The sequence below is a fragment of the Rhinolophus sinicus genome, linkage group LG04 (assembly GCF_036562045.2).
Source record: "Rhinolophus sinicus isolate RSC01 linkage group LG04, ASM3656204v1, whole genome shotgun sequence".
Classification (NCBI taxonomy): Eukaryota; Metazoa; Chordata; class Mammalia; order Chiroptera; family Rhinolophidae; genus Rhinolophus; species Rhinolophus sinicus.
In genome coordinates this window covers 128,848,047-128,868,992 of record NC_133754.1, presented here as the reverse complement: position 1 = coordinate 128,868,992, position 20,946 = coordinate 128,848,047, and the positions used below count along the sequence as shown (strand labels likewise).

General features: G+C 34.1%; 1 protein-coding gene across 5 annotated transcripts in view; it reads left to right on the top strand.

Annotated features, from left to right (window-relative positions):
* CCDC171 (coiled-coil domain containing 171) overlaps positions 1–20,946 on the top strand; it is a 276,992-nt gene that overhangs the window by 87,663 nt on the left and 168,383 nt on the right. For 4 of the 5 annotated variants that reach the window (XM_074330354.1, XM_074330355.1, XM_019739198.2 and 1 more), the window contains 5 exons: positions 4,522–4,628; positions 6,350–6,439; positions 7,434–7,634; positions 10,513–10,680; positions 12,206–12,394. In XM_074330354.1, coding sequence (XP_074186455.1) covers positions 4,522–4,628; positions 6,350–6,439; positions 7,434–7,634; positions 10,513–10,680; positions 12,206–12,394 — 755 coding nt within the window. The remainder of the gene's footprint in view (positions 1–4,521; positions 4,629–6,349; positions 6,440–7,433; positions 7,635–10,512; positions 10,681–12,205; positions 12,395–20,946) is intronic. The other variant, XM_074330356.1, reaches the window with a different exon arrangement.

The following is a 20,946-nucleotide window of genomic DNA, read 5'->3' as shown; positions in this document are numbered from 1 at the left end:
AGGTATATTGCTGGCCTTGCCAGCTGAAAGAAACTGTTTTGGTGGTTTTTGCTAAAAGGATAAAAGAAATAGCTTCCTTCCAGTTGCCAGGAAATGTGCTTATTTGCTCCAACAACAAAACTCCATCTTTAACTGCAGCTGAAATCGGAGTCACATGTGGTTATGTTTACAGTAATTCACTGTCATTCTCTAAGATCCATCTGTATTATGCCAGATAGGTGAGTTGAATGCTAATGTGGTTGGAATACCACCTCTTTATCTTTCAAGTCCTTAGCAGAGGCACTAATCTCTGCAATTTCTCAAGGAATGTGGCATTACTTTTGAGTTACTTTGGTAGGTAAAAGTTCTAGTGCTTTTTTTCTGTTAATACTTGGTTTTCCTCTGTAAATCCCTCTCTCCGTGGGTCAGGTAGCTACTATGGACATTGTACCAGTTTCTGCATTTGTCTTTTCTAACTATGCATTCCAAACTGGGGAAATAACTGAGTAAATTCAGATACCTACTGGGCTTACTGGAGATAGACTTTAGCCAAAACTCAGTTAATCACCTGACCTGTATCTCATACCCTAACTAGTGAATTACAATTTCATTTTAGGTCTCCAGGAGTTAGTTCAGATCCAGTGTCCCAGTATCCCTGATAAGAGTGGTTAACTACCCTTCCCCATGGTAAATGGTTGAATGTCTCTTTGAGGAAGGCAAGGAGGAAAATTGACAGTATAATCTTTTGCTAGTATGGTAGGGTTCCTAAAAGGGACCTATCATTTTTATTCAAGGAATACTTGGTCTATGAACTAGTTCAGGTCTGAGAATTGGTTGAGGGCCAACATTCTCTTTCATGTTGATTTAAGTCTTACTTCTACCGTGTTTCTCCAAAAAAAAGACCTAGCCAGACTGTCGCTCTAATGTGTCTTTTGGAGCAAAAATTAATATAATATAATATAATATAATATAATATAATATAATATAATATAATATAATATAATATAATACCGGGTCTTATATTAATTATTGCTCCAAAAGATGCATTAGAGCTTGTGGTCTGGCTAGGTATTATTTTCGAGGAAACATGGTAGTAATCAGACCTAGAGATTTTTTACTTGTGCAAAATCAGGTACCACTTAAGTAGAATTCCTCTTTATTTCAGTCCTAGGAACACCATGATCAGTTAGCCCATGACAGCGATCGCCATGGGTAAAACCATTTTGTTTGTTGCTTTGACTTACTTCCCTGTGGTGACTGTATCCATTTTGTCTCTGGAAGTTAAGTGCCGCCACTTGGCCTGTGTCACCCAAGATCCCATACTCCTCACTAAATTCAAGGAACGCAGTTTGATGGTATCATTTCCCACTATTATCCATTGTAGCGAAACAGAGCTTATCAAGCTACACAGAGCTCATCAAGGATGATGAGGCCCCCCTCATCAGTACATTTCTCTACCCTTGGTATAGGAAGTGCTTTTTGGACTATCCCAGGGGAAATAGTTAAGGGGTGGGTGAGCAGCACTTACATAATAAACACACTCCAGATGTTAGAAAAATTACGAGCTGTTTTCCTTAAAATCTCCAGAGTGGGCACCAATGTTTGCAAGATGATGAGGATGTTTGTTTATAATCTCAGTGAACAAGGCAAGTTAATACATAGAATGTAGTCTCAGCTTGAAAAGTATGACTGCCCACAAAATGTTTATATGTAGTGCTTTTAGAATGGAAAAAGGGATTTCCCTAGTCATCAGTGTATTAAATGTTTGGATTTTTTCAGGTGAAAATAAAACACATTTGAATGTTATTTTCTGTATTTTACAACACAATTAAAAATCAACATTAGACAAAAAGATTTTTTTTTCCTGTTTGTTCTGAGGATGAACATGACTACTCATATTCTATAACCGCTATCTTAAAAAAAACCCACAAACAACTCAGTCTTTTGTTTTATATTCTTTTTGCATTATTTCTTAATAATTCTCCCCTTTCGGGGTCTTGCAGGAAACTGAAGTAGATAAAACAATGGTTGAGAAGGTGGAGGAGATAGACTACCTTATTCATTGCTGCTTAATGTTTTTAATTATGGAATTATAGGTTACTGAGGTAATAACACCAGCTTGTAAAATAGTGGTTTATTTGAGTCATGTAAAAATACTTAGTATATGACATTGTCTACAGGGAAACATTTAAATAGAGGGCTTGGAACATTTTCTTATGCCCTGCTCCCTCTTGTGGGCTATTAATTCAAAGACAAGATTTGCTAGGGTATACCCAGAGTTGAAATGTACTTAAAAGTGAGAGAGATTGAAACAGGCAGAATGATGTGAAAGCATAGGCTGGCATCCATGTACAGAGACACACACGTAGGGAGAGGGACAAACAGAAGATTTGGAGTTAGTGTTATTGAAATAGTGTTCTGACACATTCTGTTCTTCATTTGGTCTTTGTCCTTTGAAAAACCATTTATGACAACTGTTCAGAATTTTTTTTTATTTTGCTGTTCTTTGTGAGTTTTTAGACTTTTCTCTGATAGGACAGCTTTAATAGGCTGTTTTTTGGGCCATAGTACAATGATTAGTATATTATTAGGTGAAATTAAATCAGTCGATAAGGTTCTGGGTCCTCAGTGACCCTTTCTTTTTATTTGTAAGCATTTTGTCATGTTAAGGGACCAGTAAGTATATCTTTTTAGTGGATGTGAGTTGGACATAAAACATACTTTTACTTTACCTGAACTTTATTGTATAAATATTTTCAGGCAAATAAACTAATCTTTATCATATGTAGAATATAAGAATGTGCATGAGTCAGTAAGGAGAGGGCGTTTGTCCCTTACCCCTCAACACTCATATTAAGATGATTTTATTCTTCCGAATTTCTAAGATGAAGTTTTCTCCCTTATTGTAAAAGCCAGCAGATTTCCCGAGTGTCCTTGAATGATTTATTCATGGCCTACTTGTGTAGTAGCAAAAGAAAGGAATTATACATTACGTTTTTTTATCATGTGCTAGAGAGCAATTTTAAAAAATATATTTGGTAAGACCTTTAATAAAATTTTTAATGAGTTGTCTTTCCAACTCATAGTCATTACAAAGAGTCCTGTCTTCTCCATTATCATGGCTTAGAGCAGTGTGTTTTTTCCCCCCTACCTGGGCTATGTGTGGTTTCCATATTACTTTTTTTAAGTTAAATAGTCTTCTGCTTAAGAAAACCTGAGGTGTACCCATACTTAAGGTAGTGTTTAAATTATACCTTGATGAATGCAATAAATTTATTAACAAAATTTTGTCTAAGATTGAAACACTAAATGTCATCAACACTCAGATGAATACAGTTGGTCTGTCATTAAAATTTTTTTGCCCCTTTTTTCTTTCTTCCTTCTTTCTTTCCTTTGTTACTACCCTCTTCCCCTCCCTCCAAATTTAAGCAATTGAATACTTAAAGAATGGATGAGTGATTTTATATAATTACTCTCTCTCCTCCTCTTTTTAGACAGTAAATTCTGTGAGGACAGAGACTACACCAGTCTTGTTCATTTCCATGTACCTAATGCCTAGGATTGGTACATAGCAGGAATTCAGTAAATTACTTGAATGAATGAATGAATAATAAAACACGCTATGAATGCTTTTAAAAAAATTATCTTTGTTGAAAATATGTTTCTTGTCTATTGAAGTATTTAGATTGTAAAATATGGGGGGAAATTATAATAGGAAAATAAAAATATTTTTAAATAAAAATGTTTTTAAATTTGCTACTTATTTTTTAACAGATGAAGAGTAGTGCAATAAGCAATCAATTTAAAATGGCTTTTGAAACTAAACTTCTGATTATTTTGGATTAATATTTTGAACTACATTTTACCATGTGACCTTGATTAGCTCAACTAACATATGGCCCAACTAAATTAAAATAGTTTGAGGGCATAATACGGAAATACTCATATTTTTACAATGAGTATCAGTTTTAAGGGTTTTAATTGAAACATGATGTGGACCTATGTAGATAATAGAATTTTTCATTATTTATTTCAAATTGTAACTTGAGAATTTTAAGGATTGAAAAATATTTCTAAGCATAACAGAGAATAATGTGCTCTTGGATTCAGAAATTATTATTTAAGCAAAAAGTCCTGACTGATCAGAAACACAGGACCAAAGTAAGTGTATCTAATTCTCCAAGACAATGTTAGTATAGACCATTATTTAATTGTTGTATAACAGGTGTGTACAAACACTTCCACTAGGAGATAGGAAAAAAAAGAAAAGAGGTCATTAGTGACTGCAGCGTGGGCCTTGGTAAGGTACGAAGTAGCCATAAGTTAGAACTTGATATATTAGGGACTAAATTGACCACTGGTTTAGAAAGACTGTTCATATTTGGCTATACAGTAGTGTACTTTGGAGAATAAGATTCTACTCAGTGTTTCATAATGTCTTTTCAGCTTTATCTAATTGTAATAATATCTCTGTTACTATTTGCTTAGCTTTTATCTCCGTGTGACTTTCAGGGTATACTTTCATCCTATATTTTTCTCTAGGCATCCACAAGGACAAAGATAAACCTCCCAGCTTCTCTGTTGTCCTTGAGATTTTGAGGCATACCTTGACAGATTACCAGAACAAGCTGGAAAATGCATCTAATGAGGTAAGTCTTGCGCTGTTTGGCTCCACACATATAGCCTTCGGCCTGCAGCAGTACGTAGCCCTTGCTTGTTACAAAGGCCAGAAAAATTGGGAACACTGAATTGGCAGCTTCACAGATACAAAAAATAATAAATTGTCTGTCACTGTTGTTTTTTTAAGTGTGGCCTAAAGTCGTGTCTCACTTATGTTTTTATAATTTCAGTTACACTATTTTCAAAGTTATAAAGACTCTGTCACTTCTTAGACTTCAAAATTTATTTATTTGATTTAATACAAAATCTATGCAAGTTATTTAAGTTAATATGTGTTATACTTAAATATTAATGTGTTTTTATGAAATTTGGAATAGATAGTGAAAATTTGGGTTTTGTCATTATTTTAGGTTAAGATTTCTACAAATTGTTGAAGTCTGAATAAAAAAGGCATAAGTTAGTTTTCATTCTTTAAAATGTTAGAAGTTTTTAAAAACAAATGTCCGCTTGATGCAGCTTGGAAATTCTTACTTTGCTGATTGAAAAAGCTCATGCTTCTATTTATCATCTCATTTGTATTGTTTAATATGTGAGTTGATAATTTTCTTGGGTATTAAAATATTTTATGCATTCGTGCTTTAAGAAATGAAGAGTTTGCTTAGTTACATCTTGTCAAATTAGAGAATATGAAGTAATTCCATTGAATACAATTAGTTAGCAAAACAAGCAGATGGTTTGAACCCAAACCAAACTACATAGCGTGGAATTTAGTGTTGATCCTTCTGTTTATCTGTTTTTTCATATAATACAAAGGCCATGAAACCATTACATTTGACATTTCAGAAGGGGCTTATTTTACTTTTGTTTAATAAGGTGAACAAAGAAAGAAAAGTGAGTCTTCTTAATACCCTCTGTAATTGTTCAAAAGGCATGAAATAAAGTGACCACCGAAATAATTAAAGAACAAATATTGCTAAGTCTTTCCCAGTGAGACAAGACAACTTGTATTGTTAGTACTTTATGAAACTCTTCTGAGGCCTAAGTCTGGAAACTGCAGGGTAACTAGGAACATATTACCCACAGCGAATTGTTATTTGGGAGGATGAATGTCACATGATCCTCAGCACAGTTGAAAAGTCGACTCAGCAGGCTTTGGCTTAGTAATGCGCTTTGTTGTGAACCAGTGCCAGAGACAGCAGTGGGGAGACCAAGGGGGTGGCTGCAAAGAAAGCAGAAAGAGCAGTCTGACAGAAAGAAGAATGAACTGTCAAAGAAAATAAATCACAAGCGGAGCAGGACCAACTGATGACCTGCCACAAGCCTTCCCAATAGGACTGCATGTGACCGACCCTGAAGTTGTCATATGGAGTGAGAGACCAGTGAATACTCTCATGATGTATAGAAAGAACAGTCTTCTGCTCTGTCCTTTTTTCTTTTCTTATAGATGCCACTGCTTCTGGCATTTTGGTCCGGTAGGATTTTAAGAATAAAGTTATATTTGTGTACAGTAAGAATGAAATGCTTTATCCAGACATAACACCATTGACATTTTAAGCTTGAGTGCTTTTTCTTTTTACCTATATGAACTTGTGACAGAAATTACATAGTTAACCAAAAGAAATTTTTAAGACTCTTAATTACTATCAAAAAATTTATATTAAGTAATTGCATAAAAACATTTAAAGATTAGCTTTCAAGTTACCTATCCTTGAAAAATATAATAAAATTACTTACATTTTTTTTTTATCAGCTAAACAATGTGAATGATGCTAAGGAAAAGGCATCTAATGAGCTTGATTCTACCAAACAGAAGATAGAATTTCACACTAAAAGTATAAAGGTATTATGATTTAAAATAACTTTTTCCTTTTGTATTAAGAAACAAACAATTATTTAGGGAAACTTTTTAAGTAGAGATCTGAAAAATGCATCTTCCTATTTCTTATTAAGTATGTGTGGAGATACAATTTTAATCTTTTATTGTTGATCAAAGTAACAAAAATGTTTTTTCATTAAAAATAAAAAGCTTGACTAGACGTTGTTCTGGTTAATGGAAACAATTATTTCCCAGATTTAATTATAATACCATAGATTCAAAAAATGATTTAAGATTTAATGTCTACTAGTTGATACATAATAACACATTTTACATAAGCACATCAGTATTTGGAGTCAGTTTTCATCTTTTTAGGGTGGAGCCATTATTTTTAGTACATCATGCCTGGTAATGGGCTGAGGCCATACCTGGCTGAGGTCCAGGACAACAGTTTATTTTATTTTCTGTGCTGGTTTTACAGACTACATCTTTGCAATGTTATACTGAATCAAGTCTGCGTTCAGTATTGTTGGAATTTTTTTGTGTTGGTTCATGTTGAGTTTGTCATGGTTATACTTCAGTAGAATTTGTTATGGAATAAATGCTCAGCAGCATTTTATGCCACATCTTTGAGATTTGTGTTAGTATTTGGAATGTCATTGAGAAGTAAATGTTCTTACATTAGATATAAGAGATTTATTTTTAGAATTTTATTTTCATGTTATTTAAAATTTTTTGAGTTACCAAGTTATTTTTTTCATAATGGGTTGAAAGAAAAGAGCATTTTGGGATAAGCTCTTATTAACATTTTACGTTTAAATGTTAAAACAGCTAATTTTCTAATTACTGAACTAAAATATTACACTTAGAAAATATAGTCAATAAAATACCTTAATGTTTAGCTTTGTGAGTCTTTTATGTTGAAGCTTTGGAAGTTCATGATGTGTTTTATATTTGTATCCCCCACCCTTTTACTGACCAGCCATCACACAACCTCTGTTTTTGGTGTCTCTGACAGGACCTTCAGGACAAACTGGCTGATGTCAGTAAAGAGTTAAGTCATTTACGCACTAAGTGTGCCGATAGAGAGGCTCTCATAAGCACTTTAAAAGTGGAACTACAAAATGTGCTGCACTGTTGGGAGAAAGAAAAGGCACGAGCAGTCCAATATGAATGTGAACTGCAGAAACTTTCCCAGGCTTTCCAGAAGGATACCGAGGTATTACCTGAGACAAGAAGACTGTCAGGAAAAGCCTCCCACTAATCTCAGTTTTGTAAATTGACATACATCAAGTAACTATTTTTAGTCTTGTTTGACTTAATTCAAAAAAATTGTTCAGAGCTGACTGTTTTGAACTATTCACGCCAGCTGTAAAACCAGTCATCCCATTCCTCTTGTGTCATTCTGTTTTGTAAGAGAGGTAATACAGATTAACCCTTCTATCACATGTACAATTGATTGTCTCTATTTAGAACATCCTCCGTCAAGCAGCTATGCTCCTGAGTCCTGTCAAGGTGTGCCTGATAGCCAATGACAAAATTATTATTATTATTGTTATTATTATTATTATTATTATTATATTTGGTGAATTTCTTGATTAACTTTTATTATAACTATTATTTTTTATTTCAGTTTTCAGTTGCTTGACATGGTAGAAAGAATGTTTTTTGGTTTTTTTTTTGTAATCAGATGAAAAACTGGACTTGAATCCTGGTACTTCTGTTTACAAACTATGTGAAAATAGATAAGCCACACAGCTTAGTCTCTCCACATCTGAGTTTCATTATTTTCAAAACAGGAATAATATTTACTTTAATATTAGACAATCTCCTCACTCTTCAGATAAAAATTTAGAAAAATACAAATCCCACAAAATTATAACTTTATTTGGATGCCCTAGAGAGTTGCCTGTCCATTTTTATTTATTAGTGACTTCTTAAAATATGATGACAAAACTTTCATATTCTGTATGAGCCTGTGTGAATGGAATTGTTATCTTGTATTTTCTTTTACCCATGGGATATAGAGCTAGTCTAGCTAGTATAGAACTGGTTTATCTGAGTTGTCCTGCATATTGAGTTCATTACTCCAACAAATATGAACATGAGTGCCAAGAGAGAAAAAAGGAAACATTCTTTCCCCTCTTCTTATAGTCTGGGATTTAAATTGTGTCCACATGAAGGGGCTGGAATTGTTCTACACATCAGATAATGATTAAAGTAAAGGAAACTGGAAGCCTGACTATATTGTAAAGTCAGCATGTCTACAGCATTGTGGTTGGGTTCAACATGTGTGAATTGATTTTGGACCTCGAGACTCTCTTTTCATGCCAAATGGATGATTATCATGCATGGTTTGTCACAGCCCAAGCAAAAAGGACATAATGGCGACACAATGAATTATCCTTGAGGATGAACTCGATGGCAAATGTTGCAGGGGGATGGTTTTAAGTGCCTGAATAGTACATTTGGTTAGTTATATTTAAACAGATTTTTAAACATCTCAGCCCAGTTGAAAATGCAAAAGACGTTTTTAATTGCGTAAAAAAGAAAAAGGCATAGCATGTTTATGAAGACTCTTCTGATATCCTGACTTGTTTATGATTTTAATTACATACTCAATTTTTTGGATTTTCAGTTGTTATATTTGGAAAAAATAAGGTGGCATAGAGGGAGAATTTTTAAAGATACACTTTTGAAATATGTCAGAAAACTTTCCCCACAATTTCTAATTACAAAATGTTAACTATGCTACATTTAGTTTTTATTATCTAGAAGATTAGAATTTCTATTTTTTAAATTTATTGGGGTGACAATTGTTAGTAAAATTACATAGATTTCAGGTGTACAATTCTGTAACACATCATCTATAAATCCCATTGTGTGTTCACCACCCAGGGTCAGTTCTCCTTCCATCACCATATATTTGATCCCCCTTATCCTCATCTCCCACCCCCCACCCCCTTACCCTCTGGTAACCACTAAACTATTGAGAATTTGTATTTTTTCCCTCTTAAAATTTCTCCTTTAAAAATTTTTCTTTTTCTGCTGATCTGTTAAATCTTGAAGGAACTTATTTTATCTACATAAAATTTTCATTTTGCAGCTTCACAGTTACCTTGTCTTGAGTTCCGTTATTTGGGGCTTTATAAGATGAAACACCTTATAAAGATGGCCATTTGGCATTTAGTAAGTAAATTCTCTTTGTGTGTTCAAGATGAGATCAGCTTTTTACTGAATTCTACAGCACAGTGTTTCTAGGTCATTAAACTGGATAGTTTAGTTATTGCAATGGCAATATAATTTTAAAGAACTTTCTTTTACATATTTCTAATTGGACAGTTTTGAAGGTATGTCTTGGGCATCTATGTCCATTTTTTCCCCTGTTACTTTGTAATATTTAAACACCTACAAATGCCCTGTGTGCCAAACACTATATGAACTTATAGGTGGGTAAAACAAATGAGCCCATCTTCCATATCTTTCATATCACTGTCTGCTTTGCCTAAGGGGCTTGGGATAGATTTCCTATAAGTGGTAAGTAAACCGGAATCTCTGGAGAAAAAAGCTGAGTAATTGTGTACCTGTAAAGTACAGATATTGGTCTAACTTTTTCTTTGACAGAGTTGAGTAATGCTCTTCTCTTTATATGCTCTTTTTTTAAACTTAAAATAACATCTGTTTTAGCAAATATAAATATGAAATTGTAGAATGACCATACTGACTTGCAGTTAGAAGAGCTTAGAAACAACTAGTTCAGGTACCTCATATTACAATTGAGGAAGCTGAGGCCTGAACATGCTCTTACTCAGATCACGTCCTCAGTAGTAGCAGAGTGGGGGTCAGAGCCCCGTTCTTTCGGCTTCTAGATTTCAGATTTTAGTTTTGAATACTAAGTGTAAGCAATTCCCAGTTTCTTTCTGATGCTTCGTTTTGAATTGAAAAAAAAAAAGTGACAATATTCTGAGACTTTTCATTCTGAGTATTTCAATTCCTTTCTAGGTTCTTGAAATAAATTCTTTACCGTGTGTGTTATGTGTTTTACTTCTAAGAATGTTTGTATACTGGAATTAATTTTCTTTTTTTTCCTCTCATAGGAGAAGCTAACTTTCCTTCATACCTTGTATCAGCACTTGGTAGCAGGCTGTACGCTCATAAAACAACCAGAAGGCATGCTGGATAAATTCTCTTGGTCTGAGCTTTGTGCAGTCTTGCAGGAGAATGTTGATGCCCTGATCGCAGACCTCAACAGGGCTAATGAGAAGGTAACTGTCCTCAGGCACCAGATACCTCCATTAAATTCAGTGACATTTGTCCACATCACAGTATCATTAAGAGGGGCTGACATTCATCTTATTTCAAAAAGAATTTGGATGTTAATAATTCAATACCATTAATTATGGCTTGTCTACAACTCAGTTTGATGCCATTGCTGTGGGCATGTAAATGTGACTGAAGTCTCTATGAAGTCTCTAAGCTCCACTTTCTGTGCAGGACATGCTAATACTACTAGCCAGTATTAGCCACAGGGACCTAATTAAAAGAAAATAAATTAATCTTACTGATGAAGCAATTCAAAGAACTTAGTCATTTACATTAATAAACCAACTCTTTATGTTAGCATGAAATAGAAACAAGATACACTTATTCAAAAACACGATCTTAAAATTCTGCGCTTAGGAAATAATGAGGTGTTACTTTAAAAGCACTTACACATTTTAAATTATATGCATGGCATTTCTTAGAATATAACAAACTGTATCTTACCAACCCATTCAGTGCTTTAGATTGTAAGAAGTATATATTGTAGGAGAAAATGTAAGATTTTATAGTCACTTTATCATTCACAAGTCTAGGAATTAAGTCTTTCAAAAAAATTTAAAAGCCTTCTTTTGGTTATAGAAAATTAAAAGAGCTTAGCAGGCTAACATATGCCACCATTAAAGAGTCTTATCTTGGGTTTATTGAACTGGTCAGAACTATGTTTATGTGGTCTAATTTCCAGATCTTAATTGCAATGACATTGGCTCTTAAGGAACACAAAAATAAAAAACTTGTTTCCCAAAGGTTTTCTTTTTGTTTTTAATTTTGGCACAATTTTAGGGTGAGGCAGAGCATTTGACCTTGGTCTGATTGGCACATATAACGATAGGCACTGAAAAGTAGGAGTGAGGAAATGAGAGAATACATCGTGAGAGGCAAAAATGTTGTTCATGATTGTGAATGTGTGTATAACGGGTTTGAAAATTATTGGTAATTAAAATGATTCCATGTTCTCTGAGATGATATTATAGTTTAATAAATTTTTATGGTTTCAAGACATCATGAATTGTCATATTTGTTACATGATTAGGATTTTCTTTCCAGTGTTTTAAATGTGAATAAAATGGTTGGAAAATTCTATTTTATTATATATACAATGTTCGTAGATTTGTAAATCTCATTTAAGTACTTTCTTTCTCTTTTAGCTATCTGACTAGCTTGAGCTTTGGTTCTAGAGGAATATTCTTCTTAATTTTTTTTTTTTTTGTAGAATGAGTAGCTTTATTAGAAAGAGAAGAATAAAAAATTTGTCACCTAAGCATACAAATGGCACCATTTTCTGCTAAAATATGATAATTTGCCCTACTAATCTCTGTTTCATAATTTCTCTATTTTTATTTTAATTTAAAATGTTTATGATCTTAAGGAATAAAATATACTAGAAAATTTTGGATGTTTTTGGAAGATGTGATATAAGGAAATGGTTTTTCAGGATATCTCATTCTCTGTTGCATTTTTTCCATTTAGATATGTCATCTAGAGTACATCTGTAAAAACAAGTCTGATACGATGAGAGAGCTTCAGCAGACCCAGGAAGACACCTTCAACAAAGTGGCAGAGCAGATCAAAGCCCAAGAGAGCTGCTGGCACAAACAAAAGAAGGAACTGGAGCTGCAGTACTCGGAGCTCCTTCTGGAGGTGCAGAAGAGGGCCCAGGTATGCTGCTTCCAGACAGAGCTTTAAAAAATGGCTGCTCATCTTTACCTCAGGTGTTTTCTTTCTGTTCCACTGCCAAGTCCATTTGAAACTTCTTGAGGACTACACAGAACTTGTTAGGCACAAGTAATACATATGCAGACACATACACGTTAATGGATATGTGTTGTGTACGTGTGTGTATTAAGGATTGTCTTTCACTGAAGTTTGAAAATAGATGGGTTTCTGGTTAATATATCTCAGGATGCATTGATCAGTTAAATGCTAAAATTGTATTTCTTTTTTTTAATTAAAGTTTTTGGAGTGATAATTGTTAGCAAAGTTAGATAGATTTAAGGTGTACGATTCTGTAATACATCATCTATATATCACATTGTATGTTTACCACCCAGAGTCAGTTCTCTTTCCATCACCATATATTGGATCCCCTTTACCCTCATCTGCCATCTCCCTCCCCCTTCCCCTCTGATAACCACTAAACTATTGTCTGTGTATTTCTTTTTAAAATAGAAGGTTAAGAGGTTTGGCAAAATATTACCAGTTTTTAGGTAGGTACCCTTTTATCCAGTTTATTCTACTTGTAGGGGTTCCTATGCAAGCCATCATTTTAATTCATTTGGGGTTGAAATTTCCTATAGCTCCTAACATTGTATAAGAACTAGAGTTATAGTTTTAGACCCAGTATCAAAATAATTGACTGTGAGATATGTCATGCCTTCTATGCTGGATTTGATTGGGAACAGAAGTTATGGGTAGTTAACATAACCGTATTTTTCCCTACACAAATTGTCAGTATAATTTATATTGTTGCCCAATCAGGAATAACACAATGGTAGTATATACTTTTTTCATATTAAATTTAATAATAGGTCACTTGTGCTCAAGATAGGATGCTTAGGAACCAGAAGGTTGGATGTTCTTCCCATGTTTGATTCAGCATTTAACCTCTTGTTTGGTCCACTCGTGTGTATACTGGCAAGTATAATTAAAAACAATAACATATATATATATATATATATATATATATATATATATACACACACACATACATACAAATATATATATATATATATATATACACACACACACACACACACATATATATATATATATATATATATGTTTTGTTGTTGTCTGTTTGTTTTTGTTTGCCAATAAACAGTTTGGATTGCTTAAAATAGGACCATTTTGTTTTCCTAAGCATAAGGGCCCTATGTGCACTTAGGCCTTTCTCTATGAATTTGAATGAATTAATAGACTCCCTTAGAGTAGCCGTTTGTTCTCTGTATTAGGGTGCCTCGTGATTTGCTCTGCATTATCTACTACTGAAGTAAAAGACCTAAACTATTTATTTTATATTTTTTAGCAGTAACATTGACATATAGTGAACAACTCTTACATGTACACTTTGATGTTTTGGTCAATGCAAACAGCCATGTAACTATCATCCCACTTAAGACTTAAAACATTTTTATTACACTAGAAAGTTCTCATGCCCACCTCCAGTCTGTTTCCACTCTCCATAGACAACCATTGTGTTGATGCCTATTATCATAGATTACGTTCACCTGTTCTTGAATTTCCTCTCAATGTAATCATTCGGTGTATGTCTTTGGTGGTTGACTTATTTCACTTAATATTTTTCATATTCATTCATGTTGTTGGATATATCAGTAGTTAATTCTTTTTTTATGGCCGAGTAGTATTCCATTTTATAATTATACCACAATTTGATAGATTGTGAATTGATAGATATTAGATTGTGAATCGATGGATATTTGTTTTTTTTCCAGTTTTTGGCTATTGTAAATAAAATTGTCACAGAGGTTGTACAAGTGTTTTGTTGACATATGTTTTGATTTTTCTTGGTTAAAAGTACAATTGCTAGGTTATAGGATTGGTGTATATTTATTAAAATCCATCAAAGTTTTTTTTTAGCAAAATGGTTGTATCACTTTATATTTCTATCCTCAGTGTATTAGAGTTTGCATTGTTTTATATCCTCTGCAACATTTGATATTGTCAGTCTTTTAAATTTTAGCCCTTCTAGTTGTTTTAAAATGGTACTTCATTGTGATTTTAATTTACATTTTCTTGGTGATTGATGACGTTGAGCATTTTTCATGTACTTATTGGCCATTCATACATTTTCTTTTGTGAAGTATCTCTCTAAGTATTTGCCCATTTAAAAATGTGGGTTGTTTGTGTTTTTATTATTGATTTGTAAGAGTTCTTTATATATTCTCGGTGTAAATCCTTTTACATATATATGTATCAGAAATATTTTCTTCCAGTTGCTCATTTGCCTTTTCAGTTTTTAATGTTTCTTTTGATCATAAGTTTTAAAATATTATTGAAATCCAACTTACAAATCTTTTTCCCTTTAGAGAATTTATTTTTATGTGTTAAGTAATCTTTCTGTATCCCAAGGTTGTGAAGATAATCTGTTGTTTCTTTCTTTTTTTTTTTTAAGATTTTATTGGAGAAGGGGAATAGGACTTTATTGGGAAACAGTGTATTTCCAGGACTCTTTTGGGGAACAGTGTGTTTTTTTCCCAGGACCCACCAGCTCCAAGTCAAATTGTCCTTTCAATCTTAGTCGCGGAGCGCGCAGCTCAATTCCAAGTCCAGTTGTCATTTTCAATCTAGTTGTGGGGGTCACAGCCCACCACCTATGTGGGAGTTGAACCAGCAACCTTGTTGTTAAGAGCACGCGCTCCAACCAACTGAGTTATCTGGCCATCCCAATCTGTTGTTTCTTTTAGTTTTATAGTCTTAGTTTTTGTATTTTGGTCTGTGATCCATTTCAAATTAATTTTTGCGTGTGATGATAGGTAGAGGCTGAGGTTCATTTTCCCTTTGCATTTACTTGACTTTCCCACACCACTTGTTCAAGACTTGACTTTCTCATTGCATAGCCTTCCTCTTTTTGTGAAAAACAATTGATCATGTATGGGAACCACAGGTTTGTTGTCCATTCTCATAGTTTTGCCTTTTATGGAGTGTCATATAAAGGGAATCATACAGTGTGTAAAGGAAAACTAGTGAAATTATATAGCATTTTTGATATGACAAAGAAATCTGTGTAAAAGGTATCCATCCTTTATTTTCAGGTTTTTTTCCCCTCCCCAAAATAAGACTGTTTTATGGGAGGATAATTTTTTGAATATTATTTTTGAAATTATACACACTAAGGAACATTTTAGTACTAGGAATGCTTCTGTCCCATTTGAAGGAAATGTTCTTTCTGTTTGCTTTAAAAATATTGGCCTTTAATCACCTTATGCAAAAAACATAGGTTTTTTTTTTTAAGGAAAATTTGCTCTTAAAGCCGTTTCCAGCCTTACCATCAAACAAGCTTTGTTCTTCAGGAATAATTCACAGTAAATAATGCAGTACCTCTGACGGTCCCTGTGGAATATCCGAATAATTTAAAACAGAATTCTGACATGTTGATCAGTTCCAAATTATTTTTGCAAACTATATCTTTTTTTGATTGTATATTTCTTTCTCTTTACATTTAAAAAGCTTTTTATTCAGTGCCTATTATTGGTAAAACACTGTGGTAACCACAAAGGAAAAGTGTATAAAGGATTATTTAATTCATTCAATATTTATTAAATACCTGTGGGGTATAGAGCACGGTGACAGGCGCTGTAGTAAATAATTCCTGGCCTCTAGGAATTACTCTATTGTATTTGAGGGAGAGTAGATATATACACATGATATAAATAAGTAGCAGTGTAGGAATTAAATGCTTGAGTAGTTTAATTATGTTCAGAGATGGTCAAAGTCAGTGTGAGTGAGAATGATAGTAAAGGGAATAGTCTAGTCATGGAATAGATAGATTCTGAAATGGGTTCTGAAGATTACTAGAATTTGAATAACGTTAGGGGAGTGGAGATGGAGAGAACCTAGGGGTGCTAGAGAATGTGGTTAATTTGTGAAAAGTGCTGGTGAGGTTCCTGTCTGGATACTAAAGGAGCAGATGTTTCTCTCCTTTTTCTTCAAGTGGAGGCTATGGGAGAAAGTGAAGCCTTACGTGAGAAGGCATGTGGGGGTGTTGTGACTTGAGTGGAGAACCTTGGGTTAGTAAAGACAAAGGTTAAGCGATAGGATTGGATTGACATAATCTGACATAGCATTGAAATGGGCATGAATTGCTGGTGGTGATGATAGCTGGAACTAGGCTGGTAACAGTGGAGATGAATCAGGATGTATGTTTTTCTTGCTGATGGTTTTGATTTGGGAATGCAGAAAATAGGGTGAAGGAAGGAAGAGTTAAGAGGGACTACAAAATTTTTGACTTGGATGGTTTGGTGAATGTTGGTGCAATTTCCTAATATAAAGAAGACTGTTATGAACCCTTTTAGGACTAAAATCAACAGTACTGGCCTGGATACTTTAGCTTGAGATGGCTGTGAGGCATTTTACTGGAGATGTCTACTAGACAGTCAGATCTGTGATTCTGGATTTCAATGGAGATGCCAGGGATGTAGAAATGTACATCCATTAAGAAATGAACAAAACTCTCAACTCTCATTAAGTCTTAATATTACTGAGGTTTTTTTTTTTTTTGTTAACCTAATTTGTCACTAAGAGCTTTGAAAATTTAATTTCATTGTTTAAAAATCTTTAATTAAAATATCCCACTTTATTAATCCTAGTTATATAGTTGATATTGGCCTGGTTGATATATATTTTTTAATAACCTTTGATACTTGTTATTTGATTATAATTACTTAAACCAAGAATGATTTAAGACAGCAGATGGTTGTTAAACGGTCTTTAGAGGTTATTTATATTTAAACAGACTTCACATGTATTCTTTTTCTTCTTTTAACGATTTTTATTCTTTTAGCAATTGTGAATGGCTTCTCTTTCTTACAAGTCTCATGAAATCATCCATAGTGGTAGTAATTAGTATTAATCTGAACTTTTTAATATATAATCATTATAAATGATCAAAATTTGGGGGCCACGAAATGACATAAAAATCTTCAGAAATTGCCTTGTTACATGCCACTACTTCTGCTAGGTAACCTAAAATGAAAAGTGGCTGTGTAAGGCAGGAATCTCAGTCCTGTTTTTAAAAAATTCTATCATGTTCCTGTTTTTCTTTAGATGGAGAGAAGTGGGGTATTTTTGGTAATGTATTTTAAATTTTTATTTTTTTCTGTCCATGTTTTGATTACCTTCTCATCCTCATGCCAGGACCACCTATTTCTGGCTGCCTCTTTAAAATGCTGTTAGCTTTAACCTGATGGGTTGTGGAAATAGACCAGCTGTACACCGTGGAGGAGTTTGCAATGAATCATGCGCTAAAATGAAACCTTTCCCACGATTGCCTTGCTTTCCTTGTACTCCTCCTTCAGCATTCCATTTGATTTGGACCAATGGGTTTGAATATTATTTTTAAATATTTAAAATATCATTGGCAAATATAACTTTTCACCATTTTTTACTCTAAAACGTAAGTTTTGTTGGAAAAACACTTCTGCCTGAGATTTTGAGATCTGTAAATATGTAAATAGGTGGCCACCTGGAATCTGATTAAATTCATGTTTATTTCTACTACATAGCTATGACCAATGTGCCTCTTTTATATTTTCTACAGTTTTCCTTTTTTTGGCTCTAATTGAGCTGATGGAATTGATTTTGGAGGGAATATGGAATTAACCTTTGTAATTTTCATATACTTCCCTCATTCTATCCCTGTTCCCTGCAACCCTGTTGTTACCCTTGGCAGTCTTTATTTGTATTTCTGATTCTCCACCCATTTACTAAAGCATAGAGACTGTTCCAGGATTTTGTGGCTTTTCATAACTTTTCAGATAAAGTTTAAATGCCTTAGTTTAATCATCTGTTATCTAATTTTATCTTCTAAAATTTTCATCATTCTCCTGTTTTCTTCAGACGTACTGGATTATTTGTACTTCCTTAGAACACATTATCCTGTTTTCTGACTCTTCTGTTTTTACATGCTAGTCTTCCTGCTTTCTCTAGCTACAATTTGAGTGTCAGTCTCTTGAAAGGATGTCTCACCTCTTCCAAGCAGTTCACCTGGCTAGTGCTTCTCACAGTTTCTGGCTTCTTTCAGCTGATACCAGTGGGATCCCACCTCCTTTGCAAGTGTCCTTGTCTGGAGCTCTGGGACACAGTCCCGATGAGAGCGTCCCGCTACCACAGCTTGTCTGCCAGTGGAGATGTGGTTAGGGGCAAGCCACAATTCCTTTATTTCCTCATTCCTTTGTTTCTCACAGAAGTGGCTGGGTCAGACTTTGGAGAAGAGTTAGAGTAAATAAAGGGAATTACAGTATAGAAACATTTAAAACCATGTCTAAAATACAGCTTTTTCCCTGCCCAAGGGCAAGCATTGAAGAAGTTGAATCCTTCAGAGAGTGGCCTTTTGTATATGGCCTTTACTCTTTTGTGCTCAGGATTATACCTCTGAGTGCCTCCTTCTACTTACTGTACACCTTTGGGAACCTGTCCTCCAGACTCAGAATTGCTTTTGGTTCAGAAGTTACTTTCCTTAGCAGTATATTTGTGCAAGTTTGAATTTTTTGGCTACTACCTGTGAACATTGTCAATGGTAGGCTTTGCCACCAAATCTTGCAGAGTAGTCAAGAGTTTGTACGAGGGCAGACAATTAAGTTCGTGAACTCATCCTAGAAAAAGTGCTACATACCGCATTGCTGAATATCACTGTGGTCACCCTCGAAGTACTCCCCTTGGGAAGCTATGCACTGTCACCAGCACCTAGTCCACCTTTCAAAGCAATTTTGGAACTCTTTTTCTGGAATGGCAATCAGAGCTGTAGTCGTATTACACTTGATGTCCTGAATGGCATCAATATGTCTTCCTTTCAATATTCCTTTATCATTGGGTAAACAAAGAAGTCTTGGGGGCAAGATCAGGTGACTATAGAGGGTGTCCCAATAGTTATTTGTTTATTGGCTAAAAACTCCCTCACAGACAGTGCCGTGTGAGCTGGTGCATTGTTGTGGTGCAAGAGCCATGAATTGTTGGCGAAAAGTTTAGGTCATCTAACTTTTTCATGCAGCCTTTTCAGCACTTCCAAATAGTCAACTTGGTTAACTGTTTGTCCAGTTGGTAAAAGTTCATAATGAATAATCCCTCTGATATAAAAAATGGTTAGCAACATCATTGCAACAAGTTCGTGAACTTAATTGTCAGTACTCTGATTTTTCTCCTAGTCTGATGATCACCTTTGAGGTCTTCCTGCCAATGTAAGTTTTAGAAATTCCTTTGACTCTTTTAGTTGTTTTGTGGGTAATTCTTGAATCACAAACACACTATAAGCCTCTCCCAAAGATCAACAGTAAATTTTAGACAGAGTGCAGTCTGAACTAGTAATACAAAGATAAGTATTTTCCTGACTGCCCCCAAAAGGATTCTCTCACAATGAAGACAGCACTTCACTTTATCATACATATATACAAATTCGATTGAACCTACTTATTCAAATTGAACCCCCGTGGCCTACTCGTAAAAAGGAAGAGGTTCATGGCCAAGTCATGGCATCTTGCTTGGCCAAGTAAAGATCCAAATGAAGCCATCAAATCACCATTGATTATACAGATTAGATTAAATTATGTTAGGGTCGCTATGGCCAGCCTCTCTATCGGTGGATTAGGCTTTTTCTTTTTTAAAAAAATTCTTTCTATTACATACTTCAATCCTACTTGTCCTTTGTTGTGACCCTCCAAAAGCCTGTTAATGTCATGACAATGATGTGTTTGTACCTCTGGCGATCATGCATAGCTCTATCATAGCATTATACCACAATAATTGATTTACTTCTCTGTTTTCCTAGCACATGCAATTTAGTGAGTAATCGATAAATGTTTATTGAATGATAAATGCATCTGTAAAGGAAATTGGGATCTGATATCTTCTAAAATTTACTCTACCTCAGCAATTCCTAAATGATTAGACATAAGATTTCATAGAGAGCTAGCTTATTTTCTAATGATTAAAATGTGCTACCTGCAGTTTAAATTTGTTAGTGTTTCAAATTAAGTTTTAGAATCAGAGAGCTGCTGAGGTTCAGCTTACAACTAGTATTTCCTCCTACAACTAGCGCTGTATTTTGTATGTAAGAAACGAACTGAAATATAAGTATGTTCTGAGAGCCAGTCCCTTCTCTTCTGGTAAATGGCAGACAGTCAAGTGCTATTTGTTGTATCACTGATTTAACCCTTTGTTTATTTTGGTAGAAGTGAAATCTCTCTCTCTCTCTCTCTCTCTCTCTCTCTCTCTCTCTCTCTATATATATATATATATATATATATATATATATATATATATATATATATATATATATGAGAACCTCTATTGGTATAATTTCTGTTTAAAAGCAGGAAATAAAAGTTAGTGAGGAATGGAAGAGGAAAACTTATGAGAAATGGAAGAGGGGAAATTATCTATTTCTAAATATGTGTATTTATTTGTAAGTGTGCAGGAAATTCATGAAGTATTTTTAAATTTATGTGTTCTACTTTATAAAAAGCTTCTATGTAAGAGGA